Source organism: Ranitomeya imitator, chromosome 3 (genome assembly GCF_032444005.1).
Source record: "Ranitomeya imitator isolate aRanImi1 chromosome 3, aRanImi1.pri, whole genome shotgun sequence".
Taxonomy (NCBI): Eukaryota; Metazoa; Chordata; class Amphibia; order Anura; family Dendrobatidae; genus Ranitomeya; species Ranitomeya imitator.
In genome coordinates, this window is record NC_091284.1 from 836391132 (window position 1) to 836410089 (window position 18958).

At 42.9% G+C, this 18958-nt stretch overlaps 1 protein-coding gene across 3 annotated transcripts; it reads left to right on the forward strand.

Moving 5' to 3' along the window:
• Window positions 1-1867: 1867 nt before the first annotated feature.
• On the forward strand, window positions 1868-14850 carry LOC138671389 (oocyte zinc finger protein XlCOF6-like). Of its 3 annotated transcripts, none has more exons than XM_069759525.1 (7): window positions 1868-2134; window positions 5947-6099; window positions 6207-6374; window positions 7473-7596; window positions 7715-7797; window positions 8298-8358; window positions 13413-14850. In XM_069759525.1, exons 2-7 carry the CDS (start codon window positions 6022-6024, stop codon window positions 14705-14707), a joined length of 1809 nt encoding a protein of 602 aa, XP_069615626.1. In that variant the 5' UTR covers window positions 1868-2134; window positions 5947-6021; the 3' UTR covers window positions 14708-14850. The 3 variants fall into 3 exon arrangements, with proteins under 3 accessions (XP_069615626.1, XP_069615628.1, XP_069615627.1); XM_069759527.1 differs by having other exon boundaries at window positions 1886-2134; window positions 8301-8358; window positions 13413-14738; XM_069759526.1 differs by lacking the exon at window positions 1868-2134 and having other exon boundaries at window positions 5470-6099; window positions 13413-14738.
• Window positions 14851-18958: the final 4108 nt, after the last annotated feature.

Consider the following 18958-nt stretch of genomic DNA (forward strand, 5'->3'; position numbering starts at 1 on the left):
CGTCCACAATGTCCTGATGATATACAGGTCCTTCTCAAAAAATTAGCATATAGTGTTAAATTTCATTATTTCCCATAATGTAATGATTACAATTAAACTTTCATATATTATAGATTCATTATCCACCAACTGAAATTTGTCAGGTCTTTTATTGTTTTAATACTGATGATTTTGGCATACAACTCCTGATAACCCAAAAAACCTGTCTCAATAAATTAGCATATCAAGAAAAGGTTCTCTAAACGACCTATTACCCTAATCTTCTGAATCAACTAATTAACTCTAAACACATGCAAAAGATACCTGAGGCTTTTATAAACTCCCTGCCTGGTTCATTACTCAAAACCCCCATCATGGGTAAGACTAGCGACCTGACAGATGTCAAGAAGGCCATCATTGACACCCTCAAGCAAGAGGGTAAGACCCAGAAAGAAATTTCTCAACAAATAGGCTGTTCCCAGAGTGCTGTATCAAGGCACCTCAATGGTAAGTCTGTTGGAAGGAAACAATGTGGCAGAAAACGCTGTACAACGAGAAGAGGAGACCGGACCCTGAGGAAGATTGTGGAGAAGGACCGATTCCAGACCTTGGGGAACCTGAGGAAGCAGTGGACTGAGTCTGGTGTGGAAACATCCAGAGCCACCGTGCACAGGCGTGTGCAGGAAATGGGCTACAGGTGCCGCATTCCCCAGGTAAAGCCACTTTTGAACCATAAACAGTGGCAGAAGCGCCTGACCTGGGCTACAGAGAAGCAGCACTGGACTGTTGCTAAGTGGTCCCAAGTACTTTTTTCTGATGAAAGCAAATTTTGCATGTCATTCGGAAATCAAGGTGCCAGAGTCTGGAGGAAGACTGGGGAGAAGGAAATGCCAAAATGCCTGAAGTCCAGTGTCAAGTACCCACAGTCAGTGATGGTGTGGGGTGCCATGTCAGCTGCTGGTGTTGGTCCACTGTGTTTCATCAAGGGCAGGGTCAATGCAGCTAGCTATCAGGAGATTTTGGAGCACTTCATGCTTCCATCGGCTGAAATGCTTTATGGAGATGAAGATTTCATTTTTCAGCATGACCTGGCACCTGCTCACAGTGCCAAAACCACTGGTAAATGGTTTACTGACCATGGTATTACTGTGCTCAATTGGCCTGCCAACTCTCCTGACCTGAACCCCATAGAGAATCTGTGGGATATTGTGAAGAGAAAGTTGAGAGACGCAAGACCCAACACTCTGGATGAGCTTAAGGCCGCTATTGAAGCATCCTGGGCCTCCATAACATCTCAGCAGTGTCACAGGCTGATTGCCTCCATGCCACGCCGCATTGAAGCAGTCATTTCTGCCAAAGGATTCCCCACCAAGTATTGAGTGCATAACTGAACATTATTATTTGATGGTTTTTTTGTTTGTTATTAAAAAACACTTTTATTTGATTGGATGGGTGAAATATGCTAATTTATTGAGACAGGTTTTTTGGGTTATCAGGAGTTGTATGCCAAAATCATCAGTATTAAAACAATAAAAGACCTGACAAATTTCAGTTGGTGGATAATGAATCTATAATATATGAAAGTTTAATTGTAATCATTACATTATGGTAAATAATGAAATTTAACACTATATGCTAATTTTTTGAGAAGGACCTGTATGTGTATATAGTGATGGATCATGGGCCTGTCTCGTCACCGTGTCGTACACATACGGCATGTGGCGGGAAGAGACACCTTAATGGGGTGAAGGCTGCAGCGGTGAGCGAGGGGGTACAGGAGTGACACTGATGGCGGAGGACTCACACTCTGCATATGATACACAGGCGGTAATGTTACTGAGGGCAGGAGGATAAGACCAGCAAAGGATTCTGGAAGTTGTAGTTTACAGAGGACAGTCAGCCTGACAGGAAATGCTGGAGGAGAATGGAGGAGACATATCTCATCAGAAAACCTCCCCCAGAGATCAGAAAAGGCGCAGTGACCAGAGCTCTGGGGGATTTTGTATTTTTTCCCCCATCTTTGCTCCTGTCAGCTCAGTAGAGGACGGGGGATGGTGAAGGGGACAAGTCCTGCCATGTTCTCACTCCCTCCGCCTGCTGCTTCTCTGGAGTCTCTGGGCTCAGAGTGAAAAGATCCGTCCAGCCGGCACTAAAGGTAATCCTGTCATGTACCTACAAGTGTCCGAGAACATTCGGGAAAAAGGGAAGATCTCCTGGAATCACGGAGGAGGAGCCGGCAAATCGACTGCACAACCATTAACAATCATTTCTGGAATCTTTTTGGGTTGGTGTCTCCTCAAAAAAGGAGCACGGTCACCAGTGAAAATGTCCTACATTCTCCAGGGCCTCAATTCTGTGTGTGTATGTTATATATAATAATAATAATAATAATAATATTTATTTATATAGCGCCAACATATTCCGCAGCGCTTTACAAATTATAGAGGGGACTTGTACAGATAATAGACATTACAGCATAACAGAAATCACAGTTCAAAACAGATACCAGAGGAATGAGGGCCCTGCTGCTCGCAAGCTACAAACTATAGGAAAAGGGGAGACACGAGAGGTGGATGGTAACAATTGCTTTAGTTATTCGGACCGGCCATAGTGTAAGGCTCAGGTGTTCATGTAAAGCTGCATGAACCAGTTACCTGCCTAAGTATGTAGCAGTACAGACACAGAGGGCTAAATATATATTTATATACACAGAGGGTTATATATAGATAGATCGACAGAGAGTTACTTGCGTCTTATGACAGTGGAATTTGTCAGTTTTACTGAATTTTTCCAAAAAATTGGATTTGCACCTGATCAATTTACTGTGAATTACAAGAACTGTAAAGTCTCCAATTGCCCTGTGTCCCACTCTGAGGTCTTCTACGACACTACTGAACAAGCTCTAGAACACAGACAGCTTTAAAGAAAAAAAAAAAAAAAACAGACGAGCACCCATGACGGAATGAAGCAGGTGCGAACAGGGGCAAGCGGCCATGACTGCATAGTACACAAATAATAGTAATGCAGCGGTTTCTGCTCCTGAATTCTCTCGTTTGTATATTATGCAGTCACTTGCGTTATTCTGTTTGGAGCGACTGGTCGGTGTTTTGTAGAACATTGTTAGGCCGGCTTCACACTTGCGAGTTTTACGGACGTAAGAGCGCAGAAACTACGTCCGTAAAACTCGCAAAAAATATGGCACAATTATTCTCTATGCCCCTGCTCCTATCTGCCGTATTTTACTGATCAGTATTATACGGCTTTCTACGGCCGTACAAAATCGCAGCATGCTGCGTTTGTCACCGTACTGCGCAAGAAATACGCCAATGAAAGTCTATGGAAGCGTGAAAAATACGGATTACACACGGACAAGCAGTGTGACTTGCGAGAAATACGCAGCGCTGTTAGAGAGAAAAGCCGGTAATTCAGTGCGGTGTACAGAAATATCACACTGACAGCTTACAGTAGAATAGGTAGAATAAATGTGTACACATAGAATAGGTATATATATATATATATGTATGTCAGTGAGACACATATATGTATATATATTAATATTTTTTCCAGCGCTATACAGCTTGAAAGCCGGTAATTCAATTACCGGCTTTTTCTTTCTCCTTCTTAAACCCGACATGATTTGAGACATGGTTTACATACAGTAAACCATGTCTTCTCTCCATTTTTTTTGCAGATTCCACACTACTAATGTCAGTAGTGTGTATCTGCAAAATTTGGCTGTTCTAGCTCTTAAAATAAAGGGTTAAATGGCGGAAAAAATTGGCGTGGGCTCCCGCGCAATTTTCTCCGCCAGAGTAGTAAAGCCAGTGACTGAGGGCAGATATTAATATCCTGGAGAGGGTCCACGGTTATTGGCCCCCCCCTGGCTAAAAATATCTGCCCCCAGCCACCCCAGAAAAGGCACATCTGGAAGATGCGCCTATTCTGGCACTTGGCCACTCTCTTCCCATTCCCGTGTAGCGGTGGGATATGGGGTAATGAAGGGTTAATGCCACCTTGCTATTGTAAGGTGACATTAAGCCTAATTAATAATGGAGAGGCGTCAATTTTGACACCTATCCATTATTAATCCAATTGTAGTAAAGGGTTAAATAAAAGACAAACACAATATTTAAAATTATTTTAATGAAATAAACACAATGGTTGTTGGAGTATTTTATTCTACGCCCAATCCAGTCACTGAAGACCCTTGTTCTGTGAAAGAAAAAACATAATAAACCAACAATATACTTACCCTCCACAGATCTGTAACGTCCAACGATGTAAATCCTTCTGAAGGGGTTAAAACAGTTTGCAGCAAGGAGCTGTGCTAATGCAGGCTGCTCCTCGCTGCAAAACCCCGGAGAATGAGTCTAAATATAGATCAATGAGCTATATTTAGCTTCATTTGCGGTGAGGCGCCCTCTGCTGGATGTTCATAGATCGTGGGAAATTACCTAGAAAGCCTGGGAGCTGGGAGCCTGGGAGCTTTCTAGGTAAGTTCCCACGATCTATGAACAGCCAGCAGAGGGCGCCTCACCGCAAATGAAGCTAAATATAGCTCATTGATCTATATTTAGACTCATTCTCCGGGGTTTTGCAGCGAGGAGTAGCATTGCATTAGCAAAGCTCCTTGCTGCAAACTGTTTTAACCCCTTCAGAAGGATTTACATCGTTGGACGTTACAGATCTGCGGAGGGTAAGTATATTGTTGGTTTATTATGTTTTTTTACTTACAGAACGAGGGTCTTCAGTGACTGGATTGGGCGTAGAATAAAATACTCCAACAACCATTGTGTTTATTTCATTAAAATAATTTTAAATATTGTGTTTGTCTTTTATTTAACCCTTTACTACAATTGGATTAATAATGGATAGGTGTCAAAATTGACGCCTCTCCATTATTAATTAGGCTTAATGTCACCTTACAATAGCAAGGTGGCATTAACCCTTCATTACCCCATATCCCACCGCTACACGGGAATGGGAAGAGAGTGGCCAAGTGCCAGAATAGGCGCATCTTCCAGATGTGCCTTTTCTGGGGTGGCTGGGGGCAGATATTTTTAGCCAGGGGGGGGCCAATAACCATGGACCCTCTCCAGGCTATTAATATCTGCCCTCAGTCACTGGCTTTACTACTGTGGCGGAGAAAATTGCGCGGGAGCCCACGCCAATTTTTTCCGCCATTTAACCCTTTATTTTAAGAGCTAGAACGGCCAAATTTTGCAGATACACACTACTGACATTAGTAGTGTGGAATCTGCAAAAAAAATGGAGAGAAGACATGGTTTACTGTATGTAAACCATGTCTCAAATCATGTCGGGTTTTAGGAAGGAGAAAGAAAAAGCCGGTAATTGAATTACCGGCTTTCAAGCTGTATAGCGCTGGAAAAAATATTAATATATATACATATATGTGTCTAATGACATATATATATATATATATATATATAGACAGTATATATATATATATTTTTTTTTTTTTCTTTTTGGGACACATGGATCATTTCTATAGCGGTATGTCGGTTTTGCAAGCCTGCGAGAAAACCACGCAGTACGGATGCCATACGGATTACATACGGAGGATGCCATGCGCAAAAAACGCTGACACACCCTGCCTACGGAGGAGCTACGGACCACTATTTTCGGGACATTTCAGCGTATTACGGCCGTAATATACGGACCGTATTTTCATACGCTGAGTGTGAAGCCGGCCTTAGAGTCAGCAGATCTCCTCTCGTCAGCCTGCGGCTGTTTTTAATTAGTGCCCCATACATGAGTAGATTACCGTAATCCCATGTGTGATGAATGCTAGGCTCCCGGTCCTACCAGAGAAGGTAAGTCTGTCTGTGGCTGGGGGACTGTAGTGGCCAATCTGTGCACTAAGCACGTCCAATTTTTCAGTGCCATGAATGTTAAACTGGACAGACTTCACCCATAAATTTGCTCTCAATCCTGTTTTTTCCTTAGGTTCCCTTAAGGGTGCAGAGCATCAAAAGTTTTCTTTTAAAAACCATTACCCTTTTCATTGATGACCCTCTGAGGATGGAGCAGGACAGAAGCCACATGGCTGCTTGGATATTAGACCTCACGCTGGAGATAATCTACTGGATCACTGGAGAGGTGAGAGCTTCACATCACTCTGATCTCTAGGAATAAAGCAGGGAAATGACGGGAAAGGTGAAGGATCCTTAGAATAGATGTAGTGATCGGCGTCTCCTCATACACAGGATCACACAGTAGTGAAGACGTCGTCTGGGGAGTGTGTGACCCCCCGTGTGTCAGGAGGGCGGAGCAGGACCCCGAGTGACATCACCGAGCCTCCACCTCATTTACTAATCGATGAGCAGAAGATCCTGGAACTGACCCACAGGATCACTGAGCTGCTGAGCGGAGAGGTGAGCGCTGCCGGGAATGCTGGGACATTGTATAATAATAATTTTATTTCTATAGCGCCAACATATTCCGCATGACTTTACATTATAGAGGGGATTTGTACAGACAATAGACATTACAGCATGACAATAAACACAGATCAAAATAGATACCAGGAGGAGTGAGGGCCCTGCTGCTCGCAAGCTACAGACTATAGGAAAAGGGGAGACACGAGAGGGGGATGGTAACAATTGCTTTCGTTGTTCGGACTGGCCATAGTGTAAGGCTCGGGTGTTCATGTAAAGCTGCATGAACCAGTTAACTGCCTAAATATGTAACAGTACAGACACAGAGGGCTATTAACTGCATAAATTGTATGAGAACATGATACGAGGAACCTGATTATGGTTGAAGTTTTTTGAATGGGCCACACAGGGATCGTTAGGTTAATGCGTTGAGGCGGTAGGCCAATCTGAACAAATGCATTTTTATGGCACGCTTAAAGCTGTGGGGATTGGGGATTACCGTAATTGTATTCACCTGGGTAGTGCATTCCAAAGAATCGGCGCAGCACGTGTAAAGTCTTGGAGACGGGAGTGGAAGGTTCTGATTAATGAGGATATTAACCTCAGGTCATTAGCAGAATGGAGAGCACGGGTAGGGTGGTAGGCTGAGACCAGGGAGGAGATGTAGGGTGGTGCTGAGCCATGGAGCGCTTTGTGGATGAGGGTAGTAGTTTTGTACTGGATTCTGGAGTGGATGGGTAACCAGTGTAATGACTGGCACAAGGTAGAGGCATCGGTGTACCGGTTGGTGAGGAATATGATCCTGGCTGCAGCATTCAGGACAGATTGGAGCGGGGAGAGTTTGGTAAGAGGGAGGCCGATTAGTAGAGAGTTACAATAGTCCAGACGAGAATGAATAAGTGAAACAGTAGGAGTTTTTGCAGAGTCGAAAGTAAGAAAAGGGCGAACTCTAGAAATGTTTTTGAGGTGCAGATATGAAGAGCGAGCCAGTGATTGGATGTGGGGGGTGAATGAAAGCTCGGAATCAAGTATGACCCCAAGGCAGTAATAAGGCCGAGGATTGGTCTACTAATGACTGATCATTGTGTGTGTCAGGTTCCTATAAGATGTCAGGACGTCACCGTCTATTTCTCCACGGAGGAGTGGGAGTATATAGAAGGACACAAGGATCTGTACAAGGACGTCATGATGGAGGATCACCAGCCCCTCACATCTCCGGGTAAGAGGAAACCTTCCTGATTGCAGAGGAGAGGCCGGGTCTGAGGTCACCTAGACCCCACATCATCTGCTCATCACATGTAGACGATGTATTCAGTCACTGTGTATATTTCTTATAGATGAGTCCAGTCTGAGAAGTCCCAGTCCTCTATATTCCCAGGATCGTCCAGAGGAGAAGCAGAATGTCCTCCTGGATCATCAGGTAAATGGAGCTGAGATTACAGGAAATCCTCCATAGGCTGATGTTGTGACGCTTTTCTAACCTCCAGCAGTGGCGTTTAGGCGCTATGTCGTCTGGGATCAGTAGCAGCTACAAATAGTTTTGATTTCTTAAATGTTTATATTCATTTTCCACCAGTTTTGACATCACACGACAATATTCAGTGACGATAAATATTTAGTTTTACCATGTAGATGAAAATAATTGCACAATGCCAATAAGCTGCTTCTAAGGCTTTTCGCTGCCAAAAGCTGAATAATCTAAAAAAAACTATCAATGTAAACAGCTCTATACTCTGAGATCCATCAATGTAGAAAAATAAAAGAAACATTTATGTTGATGTGTGAAACATTTGGTTGACTGTTGCTGTCTGTTCGTTAATTGCGGAGGTTAAGTTTTTTTTGTTTTTTTTTATCTTCATTTGATGTAAGAAACTATTGTTGGTTGCTTATTTTTTTCTCATGTCAAATGTGGGATCTTAGCAGGAATATCATGATGACACGACAAATGGACTTGAAAAACCTTTATCTGTCTCGGTGTATGGTAAGACCTTGTTTATTGTTATTTTCTTATTTGAACATCCTTAGATGTGGTCACAGTTACCAGTGTGGTAACTCGGGGTCAGTATTGGGGATTCTACTTATTAGCGGGGTAATACCAGCCACGGGATGTCAGCACAGCTATAAGGACAGTGTTGGTTATGTAGATATGCTTTATTAAAGGCATTAGATACTATGCAATTATGAAGGATGGAGAATGATGGAATAAGTGGAATTACCATATATACTCGAGTATAAGCCGACCCGAGTATAAGCCGACCCCCCCTAATTTTGCCACAAAAAACTGGGAAAACGTATTGACTCGATTATAAGCCTAGGGTGGAAAATGCAGCAGCTACCGGTGAATTTCAAAAATAAAAATAGATGCTCCATACTGTTCATTATGGCCCCATAGCTGTGCCATATAGTGCTCTGCACCGTTCATTCTTGCCCCATAGCTGTGCCATATAGTGCTCTGCACAGTTCATTATTGCCCCATAGCTGTGCCATATAGTGCTCTGCACCGTTCATTATTGTCCCATAGCCGTGCCATATAGTGCTCTGCACCCTTCATTATTGTCCCATAGCTGTGCCATATAGTGCTCTGCACCGTTCATTATTGTCCCATAGCCGTGCCATATAGTGCTCTGCACCCTTCATTATTGTCCCATAGCTGTGCCATATAGTGCTCTGCACCGTTCATTATTGTCCCATAGCCGTGCCATATAGTGCTCTGCACCCTTCATTATTGCCCCATAGCTGTGCCATATAGTGCTCTGCACCGTTCATTCTTGCCCCATAGCTGCGCCATATAGTGCTCTGCACCGTTCATTCTTGCCCCATAGCTGCGCCATATAGTGCTCTGCACAGTTCATTATTGCCCCATAGCTGTGCCATATAGTGCTCTGCACCGTTCATTATTGCCCCATAGCTGTGCCATATAGTGCTCTGCACCGTTCATTATTGTCCCATAGCTGTGCCATATAGTGCTCTGCACCGTTCATTATTGTCCCATAGCCGTGCCATATAGTGCTCTGCACCCTTCATTATTGTCCCATAGCTGTGCCATATAGTGTTCTGCACCGTTCATTCTTGCCCCATAGCTGTGCCATATAGTGCTCTGCACCATTCATTATTGCCCCATAGCTGTGCCATATAATGCTCTGCACCGTTCATTATTGCCCCATAGCTGTGCCATATAGTGCTCTGCACCGTTCATTATTGTCCCATAGCCGTGCCATATAGTGCTCTGCACCGTTCATTATTGTCCCATAGCTGTGCCATATAGTGCTCTGCACCGTTCATTATTGTCCCATAGCTGTGCCATATAGTGCTCTGCATCGTTCATTATTGTCCCATAACTGTACCATATAGTGCTCTGCACCGTTCATTATTGCCCCATAGCTGTGCCATATAGTGCTCTGCACCGTTCATTATTGTCCCATAGCTGTGCCATATAGTGCTCTGCACCGTTCATTATTGCCCCATAGCTGTGCCATATAGTGCTCTGCACCGTTCATTATTGTCCCATAGTTGTGCCATATAGTGCTCTGCACCGTTCATTCTTGCCCCATAGCTGTGCCATATATTGCTCTGCACCGTTCATTCTTGCCCCATAGCTGTGTCATATAGTGCTCTGCACCGTTCATTATTGCCCCATAGCTGTGCCATATAGTGCTCTGCACCGTTCATTCTTGCTCCATATCTGTGCCATATAGTGCTCTGCACTGTTCATTATTGCCCCATAGCTGTGCCATATAGTGCTCTGCACTGTTCATTATTGCCCCATAGCTGTGCCATATAGTGCTCTGCACCGTTCATTATTGCCCCATAGCTGTGCCATATAGTGCTCTGCACCGTTCATTATTGTCCCATAGTTGTGCCATATAGTGCTCTGCACCGTTCATTCTTGCCCCATAGCTGTGCCATATAGTGCTCTGCACCGTTCATTATTGCCCCATAGCTGTGCCATATAGTGTTCTGCACCGTTCATTCTTGCCCCATAGCTGTGCCATATAGTGCTCTGCACCGTTCATTCTTGCCCCATAGCTGTGCCATATAGTGCTCTGCACCGTTCATTATTGCCCCATAGCTGTGCCATATAGTGCTCTGCACCGTTCATTCTTGCTCCATATCTGTGCCATATAGTGCTCTGCACTGTTCATTATTGCCCCATAGCTGTGCCATATAGTGCTCTGCACTGTTCATTATTGCCCCATAGCTGTGCCATACAGTGCTCTGCACCGTTCATTATTGCCCCATAGATGTGCCATATATTGCTCTGCACCGTTCATTATTGCCCCATAGATGTGCCATATATTGCTCTGCACCGTTCATTCTTGCCCCATAGCTGTGCCATATAATGCTCTGCACCGTTCATTATTGTCCCATAGCTGTGCCATATAGTGTATAGTATAGTTATTAAGGTTGAAGGAAGACTATATGTCCATCTAGTTCAACCCATAGCCTAACCTAACATGCCCTAACATGTTGATCCAGAGGAAGGCAAAAAAACCCCATGTGCAAAGAGTAAGCTCCACATTGGGGAAAAAAATTCCTTCCCGACTCCACATACGGCAATCAGACTAGTTCCCTGGATCAACGCCCTATCAAGGAATCTAGTGTATATACCCTGTAACATTATACTTTTCCAGAAAGGTATCCAGTCCCCTCTTAAATTTAAGTAATGAATCACTCATTACAACATCACACGGCAGAGAGTTCCATAGTCTCACTGCTCTTACAGTAAAGAATCTGTGTCTGTTATTATGCTTAAACCTTTTTTCCTCCAACCGCAGAGGATGCCCCCTTGTCCCTGTTTCAGGTCTATGATTAAAAAGATCATCAGAAAGGTCTTTGTACTGTCCCCTCATATATTTATACATTAAAATGAGATCACCCCTTAGTCTTCGTTTTTCCAAACTAAATAGCCCCAAGTGTAATAACCTATCTTGGTATTGCAGACCCCCCAGTCCTCTAATAACCTTGGTCGCTCTTCTCTGCACCCGCTCCAGTTCAGCTATGTCTTTCTTATACACCGGAGACCAGAACTGTGCACAGTATTCTAAGTGTGGTCGAACTAGTGACTTGTATAGAGGTAAAATTATGTTCTCCTCATGAGCATCTATGCCTCTTTTAATGCATCCCATTATTTTATTTGCCTTTGTAGCAGCTGCCTGACACTGGCCACTGAATTTAAGTTTGTCATCCACCCATACACCCAGGTCTTTTTCATTGACGGTTTTTCCCAGAGTTTTAGAATTAAGCACATAATTATACATCTTATTACTTCTACCCAAGTGCATGACCTTACATTTATCCCCATTAAAGCTCATTTGCCATTTATCAGCCCAAGCTTCTAGTTTACATAAATCATCCTGTAATATAAAATTGTCCTCCTCTGTATTGATTACCCTGCAGAGTTTAGTGTCATCTGCAAATATTGAAATTCTACTCTGAATGCCCCCTACAAGGTCATTAATAAATATGTTAAAAAGAAGAGGGCCCAATACTGACCCCTGTGGTACCCCACTGCTAACCGCTACCCAGTCCGAGTGTGCTCCATTAATAACCACCCTTTGTTTCCTATCCCTGAGCCAGCTCTCAACCCACTTGCACATATTTTCCCCTATCTCCATTATTCTCATTTTATGTATCAACCTTTTGTGTGGCACCGTATCAAAAGCTTTTGAAAAGTCCATATACACTACATCCACTGGGTGCTCTGCACCGTTCATTATTGCCCCATAGATGTGCCATATAATGCTCTGCACCGTTCATTATTGTCCCATAGCTGTGCCATATAGTGCTCTGCACTGTTCATTATTGCCCCATAGCTGTGCCATATAGTGCGCTGCACTGTTCATTATTGCCCCATAGCTGTGCCATATAGTGCTCTGCACCGTTCATTATTGCCCCATAGATGTGCCATATATTGCTCTGCACCGTTCATTCTTGCCCCATAGCTGTGCCATATAATGCTCTGCACCGTTCATTATTGTCCCATAGCTGTGCCATATAGTGCTCTGCACTGTTCATTATTGCCCCATAGCTGTGCCATATAGTGCTCTGCACCGTTCATTATTGCCCCATAGCTGTGCCATATAGTGATCTGCACCGTTCATTTTTGCCCCATAGATGCTCCTTATAAAGCTGTGCCATTGCTGCTGCTGCAATAATAACAAAAAAAAGCCATACTCACCTCTCTTGCTTGCAGCTCCCGGCGTCTCGTCTCGGCGTCTCTCTGCACTGACTGTTCAGCCAGAGGACGGCGCGCACACTATATGCGTCATCGTGAATATAAAATACTTACCTAGTCCCGGCGCTACTGACGCTGCCCCTGCCTGTCACACTGTCTTCGGGTGCCGCAGCTCTTCCTGTGAGCGGTCACTGGCACCGCTCAGAGGAATGAATATGTGGCTCCACCCCTATGGGAGTGGAGTCCATATTCATTTTTCTAATGAGCGGTCCCACGTGACCGCTGAACAGGGGAAGAGCTGCGGCACCGGGAGACCGTGGGACAGCAGGGGCAGCGTCAGGAGCGCCGGGACTAGGTGAGTATGCCTCAGTGCCCTCTCCCCCTCACCCGCCGACCCTGCCGCCCACCGTGACTCGAGTATAAGCCGAGAGGGGCACTTTCAGCCCAAAAATTTGGGCTGAAAATCTCGGCTTATACTCGAGTATATACGGTAAGTAAAGAGAACTGTCTGATAAAAAACAGAGGATGGTTATTCATTCACCCCATTGTTTTCCCTAATTTTTTATGTTTACTAATGACCTTGTAGAAGACTAACAGATTATAATTTTAATTTTTGTATAAGAAACTGTGCATTATCATCGTTATTGTATTTTTTTTTTTTTTACTTGTGTGCTTAGATGAAGTTGTTCCAGCACCAATGCTATTATCCTCACAGGACTTATAATGTAAATGTGTCCTATGTCCAACGCTGATCTTTTGATTGTATTTTGATATCTTTCTTGCTTACAGTATGTAGATTTTCACATATAATTGAAAAAATATCAACTAATGGGATTAGGATTTTTTTTTTTTTTTCCCAGGTGAAGACTGGATGAGTGGCTCACATGGACATCTCTTCTTATCTCCTTATAATAAAGTTAATGACAGCCAGCTACAGATTTCCAAAAGTAGCACTGGACATAAACTTGATAATGGGTTCACATGTTCAGAATGTGGGAAACATTTTAAAAAGAAATCGAATCTTACCACACACAAGACGATTCACAAGGATGAAAGGCCATTTTCATGTTCTGAATGTGGGAAGTGTTTTAATAGGAAATCAATTCTTGTGGCACACCAGAGAATTCACACAGGAGAGAAGCCATATCCGTGTTCAGAATGTGATAAACGTTTTAGTCAGAAATCACATCTTTTGGAACATATAAAAACTCACACAGGGGAGAAGCCATTTTCATGTACAGAATGTGGAAAATCTTTCACTCAGAAATCAGATCTTGTTGGACATCAGAGAAGTCACACAGGAGAAAAGCCATTTTTATGTCCAAAATGTGGGACGTGTTTTAGTCACAGATCAAATCTTATGGAACATCTAAGAACTCATACAGGAGAGAAGCCATTTTCATGTTCTGAATGTGGGAAATGTTTTATGGTTAAAGGTCATCGTGAGAGACATAAAAAAACCCACTCAGGGGAGAAGCCATTTTCATGTGTGAAATGTGGAAAAAGCTATACGCGTAAAGATTCTCTTGAGAAACACCAAAGGATTCACACAGGGGAGAAGCCATTTCCATGTCTTGAATGTGGAAAATGTTTTACCATTAAATCAGTTCTTATTAAACATCTGAACACTCACACAGGAGAGAAACCATTTCTATGTTTTGAATGTGGAAAATGTTTTACTCAGAAATCAAGTCTTGTTACACATGAGCGAATTCATACGGGGGAGAAACCATACTTCTGTTCAGAATGTGGCAAATTTTTCATGCTTAAAGGTCATCTTGAGAGACATCAGAGAAGTCACACAGGGGATAAGCCATTTTCATGTTCAGAATGTGAAAAATGTTTTCGTCAGAAATCACATCTTATGGAGCATCTAAAAACTCACACAGGTGAGAAGCCATTTTCATGTTCAGAATGTGAGAAGTGTTTTACCCAAAAATCAGATCTTTTTGGACATAGAAGAATTCACACAGGTGAGAAGCCATTTTTATGCCCTGAATGTGAGAAGTGTTTTAGTCACAGATCAAATCTTATTGAACATCTGAGAATGCACACAGGGGAGAAGCCATTTTTATGCTCAGAATGTGGGAAATCTTTCAATCGTAAATCTGTTCTTGTTAACCATCAAAAGACACACAAAAGAGAAGACATTTAATGTTATCACTGTATTATATGTTTAATCGGGATATTTTACATAGTAACATAGTAACATAGTTAGTAAGGCCGAAAAAAGACATTTGTCCATCCAGTTCAGCCTATATTCCATCATAATAAATACCCAGATCTACGTCCTTCTACAGAACCTAATAATTGTATGATACAATATTGTTCTGCTCCAGGAAGACATCCAGGCCTCTCTTGAACCCCTCGACTGAGTTCGCCATCACCACCTCCTCAGGCAAGCAATTCCAGATTCTCACTGCCCTAACAGTAAAGAATCCTCTTCTATGTTGGTGGAAAAACCTTCTCTCCTCCAGACGCAAAGAATGCCCCCTTGTGCCCGTCACCTTCCTTGGTATAAACAGATCCTCAGCGAGATATTTGTATTGTCCCCTTATATACTTATACATGGTTATTAGATCGCCCCTCAGTCGTCTTTTTTCTAGACTAAATAATCCTAATTTCGCTAATCTATCTGGGTATTGTAGTTCTCCCATCCCCTTTATTAATTTTGTTGCCCTCCTTTGTACTCTCTCTAGTTCCATTATATCCTTCCTGAGCACCGGTGCCCAAAACTGGACACAGTACTCCATGTGCGGTCTAACTAGGGATTTGTACAGAGGCAGTATAATGCTCACATCATGTGTATCCAGACCTCTTTTAATGCACCTCATGATCCTGTTTGCCTTGGCAGCTGCTGCCTGGCACTGTCTGCTCCAGGTAAGTTTATCATTAACTAGGATCCCCAAGTCCTTCTCCCTGTCAGATTTACCCAGTGGTTTCCCGTTCAGTGTGTAATGGTGATATTGATTCCCTCTTCCCATGTGTATAACCTTACATTTATCATTGTTAAACCTCATCTGCCACCTTTCAGCCCAAGTTTCCAATTTATCCAGATCCATCTGTAGCAGAATACTATCTTCTCTTGTATTAACTGCTTTACATAGTTTTGTATCATCTGCAAATATCGATATTTTACTGTGTAAACCTTCTACCAGATCATTAATGAATATGTTGAAGAGAACAGGTCCCAATACTGACCCCTGCGGTACCCCACTGGTCACAGCGACCCAGTTAGAGACTATACCATTTATAACCACCCTCTGCTTTCTATCACTAAGCCAGTTACTAACCCATTTACACACATTTTCCCCCAGACCAAGCATTCTCATTTTGTGTACCAACCTCTTGTGCGGCACGGTATCAAACGCTTTGGAAAAATCGAGATATACCACGTCCAATGACTCACCGTGGTCCAAGTCTATAGCTTACCTCTTCATAAAAACTGATTAGATTGGTTTGACAGGAGCGATTTCTCATAAACCCATGCTGATATGGAGTTAAACAGTTATTCTCATTGAGATAATCCAGAATAACATCCCTCAGAAACCCTTCAAATATTTTACCAACAATAGAGGTTAGACTTACTGGCCTATAATTTCCAGGTTCACTTTTAGAGCCCTTTTTGAATATTGGCACCACATTTGCTATGCGCCAGTCCTGCGGAACAGACCCTGTCGCTATAGAGTCACTAAAAATAAGAAATAATGGTTTATCTATTACATTACTTAGTTCTCTTAGTACTCGTGGGTGTATGCCATCCGGACCCGGAGATTTATCTATTTTAATCTTATTTAGCCGGTTTCGCACCTCTTCTTGGGTTAGATTGGTGACCCTTAATATAGGGTTTTCATTGTTTCTTGGGATTTCACCTAGCATTTCATTTTCCACCGTGAATACCGTGGAGAAGAAGGTGTTTAATATGTTAGCTTTTTCCTCGTCATCTACAACCATTCTTTCCTCACTATTTTTTAAGGGGCCTACATTTTCAGTTTTTATTCTTTTACTATTGATATAGTTGAAGAACAGTTTGGGATTAGTTTTACTCTCCTTAGCAATGTGCTTCTCTGTTTCCTTTTTGGCAGCTTTAATTAGTTTTTTAGATAAAGTATTTTTCTCCCTATAGTTTTTTAGAGCTTCAATGGTGCCATCCTGCTTTAGTAGTGCAAATGCTTTCATTTTACTGTTAATTGCCTGTCTTACTTCTTTGTTTAGCCACATTGGGTTTTTCCTATTTCTAGTCCTTTTATTCCCACAAGGTATAAACCGCTTACACTGCCTATTTAGGATGTTCTTAAACATTTCCCATTTATTATCTGTATTCTCATTTCTGAGGATATTGTCCCAGTCTACCAGATTAAGGGCATCTCTAAGCTGTTCAAACTTTGCCTTCCTAAAGTTCAATGTTTTTGTGACTCCCTGACAAGTCCCCCTAGTGAAAGACAGGTGAAACTGCACAATATTGTGGTCGCTATTTCCTAAATAAATTTTCTAATGCGTAACGTAATTACTATATAGAGAACGATTATTACTAACCAAACAAGTGATGCTTGGGTTTGATCTCAGTTACTGCTGGTGTGTATTAATGGCCAAAATCATCTGTGATGGATGAACCTAGAACAGAAAACTCTAGTATGGGTGTCAAGAAGTTGCCCACTCCTGGCACAAGTGACTTGGATGTGATCAAAAACGGAGACTGTTTCTCACACTGAGGCCATGTTCAGTATTTTATATCAGTATTTTTAGGCCAAAACCAAGAGTGGGTGAAAAATGCAGAATTGGTGCACATGTTTCTACTATACTTTTCCTTTGATTGTTCCACTCCTGATTTTGGCTTACTGATGTAAAATACTGACCAAATACCGAACGTGTGAACATGGCCTTACTCGTCCACTCACCTATCTCATTGACCTGACCTGCACAACCCACTAATACAGCCGTACACCCAGCTTTCTCAAGCACGTGACAGGTACACTGCCTGCACTCTAATATACAAGGTGACACAACCAGGCAATAATTTCCCTCTTTGAGGTTGTTGGTACCTTAAGACCAGAACCGAAAACATTTATTACATTTTAAATTTAATTTTTTGAAAAAGTACAGTGCTTACAAAAATGATTAAAAAATGACATAATAAAAAGACATTCAAGGAAAAACAGTACAAAATTAAAAGGAATAAAATACAGAAACATCTTATGGATTGTGGGACCTTCTTTGTGGAAGAGTTGCCATGGGAATTTGGATAGATGTATGATACTCGTTTCCCCTGGGTCTGACAAAGGAAAAATGGGTGCAGGCTATAATTCAAATTTATGTCCTATTTTTTTCACTAAAACCTCCTAGTGGAATTTTTTTTTCTGGTCAGTGTTCACTGCGAGGACAATGTGATATTATTAGTGATGAGCACTAAAATGCTCAAGTGCTCGAATGGAGCTCTATTCGAGTAACAAGTATAATGGCAGTCAATGAGGGGCAGCAAAAATCGCTGAAATGGATGGAACAGCACTCCAATGGAAAGGGGAAGACCCCTGGATACATCTCTGAATCCCAGGTCGCTGCTTGGAACAATGTTGTTTGAGTATTACGCCACTTTTACAGACTGACAATAAAACCTACAAACTGAAGATTAAATGTATTTTACAGGAAAAAATATTATGAAACATTCCTTCCTTATATATACCGTATATACTCGAGTATAAGCTGAGATTTTTAGCCCACTTTTTTGGGCTGAAAGTCCCCCTCTCGGCTTATACTCGAGTCATACCCAGGGGTCGGCAGGGGAGTGGGGGCTGTCTACTTATACTCACCTGGTCCTGGCGCGGTCCCTGCACGTCCCTGCTTCTTCCAGCGCTGCAGCTTCTTCCTGTAGTGAGCGGTCACTTGGTACCGCTCATTACAGTAATGAATATGCGGCTCCACCTCCCACAGAGGTGGAGCCGCATATCCATTACTGTAATGAGCGGTAACAGTGATTGCTCACTACAGGAAGAAAATGCAGCGCCGGGGAACAGACGTTCAGCAACGGAGCAAGGAGCAGGTAAGTATGACGGGGCAGTGCGCAATACTCACCTGCTCCTCGTTCCACCGTCGACGCCGCTGTGTCTTCCGCAGTGACGCTCAGGTCAGAGGGAGCAGTGATGTGATTAGTGCGCGCCGCCCTCTTCCTGAACGTCGGCACAGAGGATGGGAAGACACAGCGGCGGTCAGCGGTGGAACGGGAAAGGTGAGCATAGCAAGTGCCGGGGGCCTGAGGTGAGTATGTAATTTTTTTATTAATCGCAGCAACAGCATATGGGGCAAATACCTGTATGGAGCATCTTATGTGGCCATGTGCAGCATTATATGTGGGCAAATATCTGCATGGGGTATCTGGGGCCATGTGCAGCATTATATGGGGGCAAATATC

Excerpts from the sequence above, each read along its gene's own strand:
- LOC138671389 (XM_069759525.1), top strand. The coding sequence starts at position 6,022 with ATGGAGCAGGACAGAAGCCACATGGCTGCTTGGATATTAGACCTCACG. Across the intron at positions 6,100-6,206 it reads TCTACTGGATCACTGGAGAG|GATCACACAGTAGTGAAGAC; the intron begins GTGAGAGCTTCA and ends CCTCATACACAG. Across the intron at positions 6,375-7,472 it reads CTGAGCTGCTGAGCGGAGAG|GTTCCTATAAGATGTCAGGA; the intron begins GTGAGCGCTGCC and ends TGTGTGTGTCAG.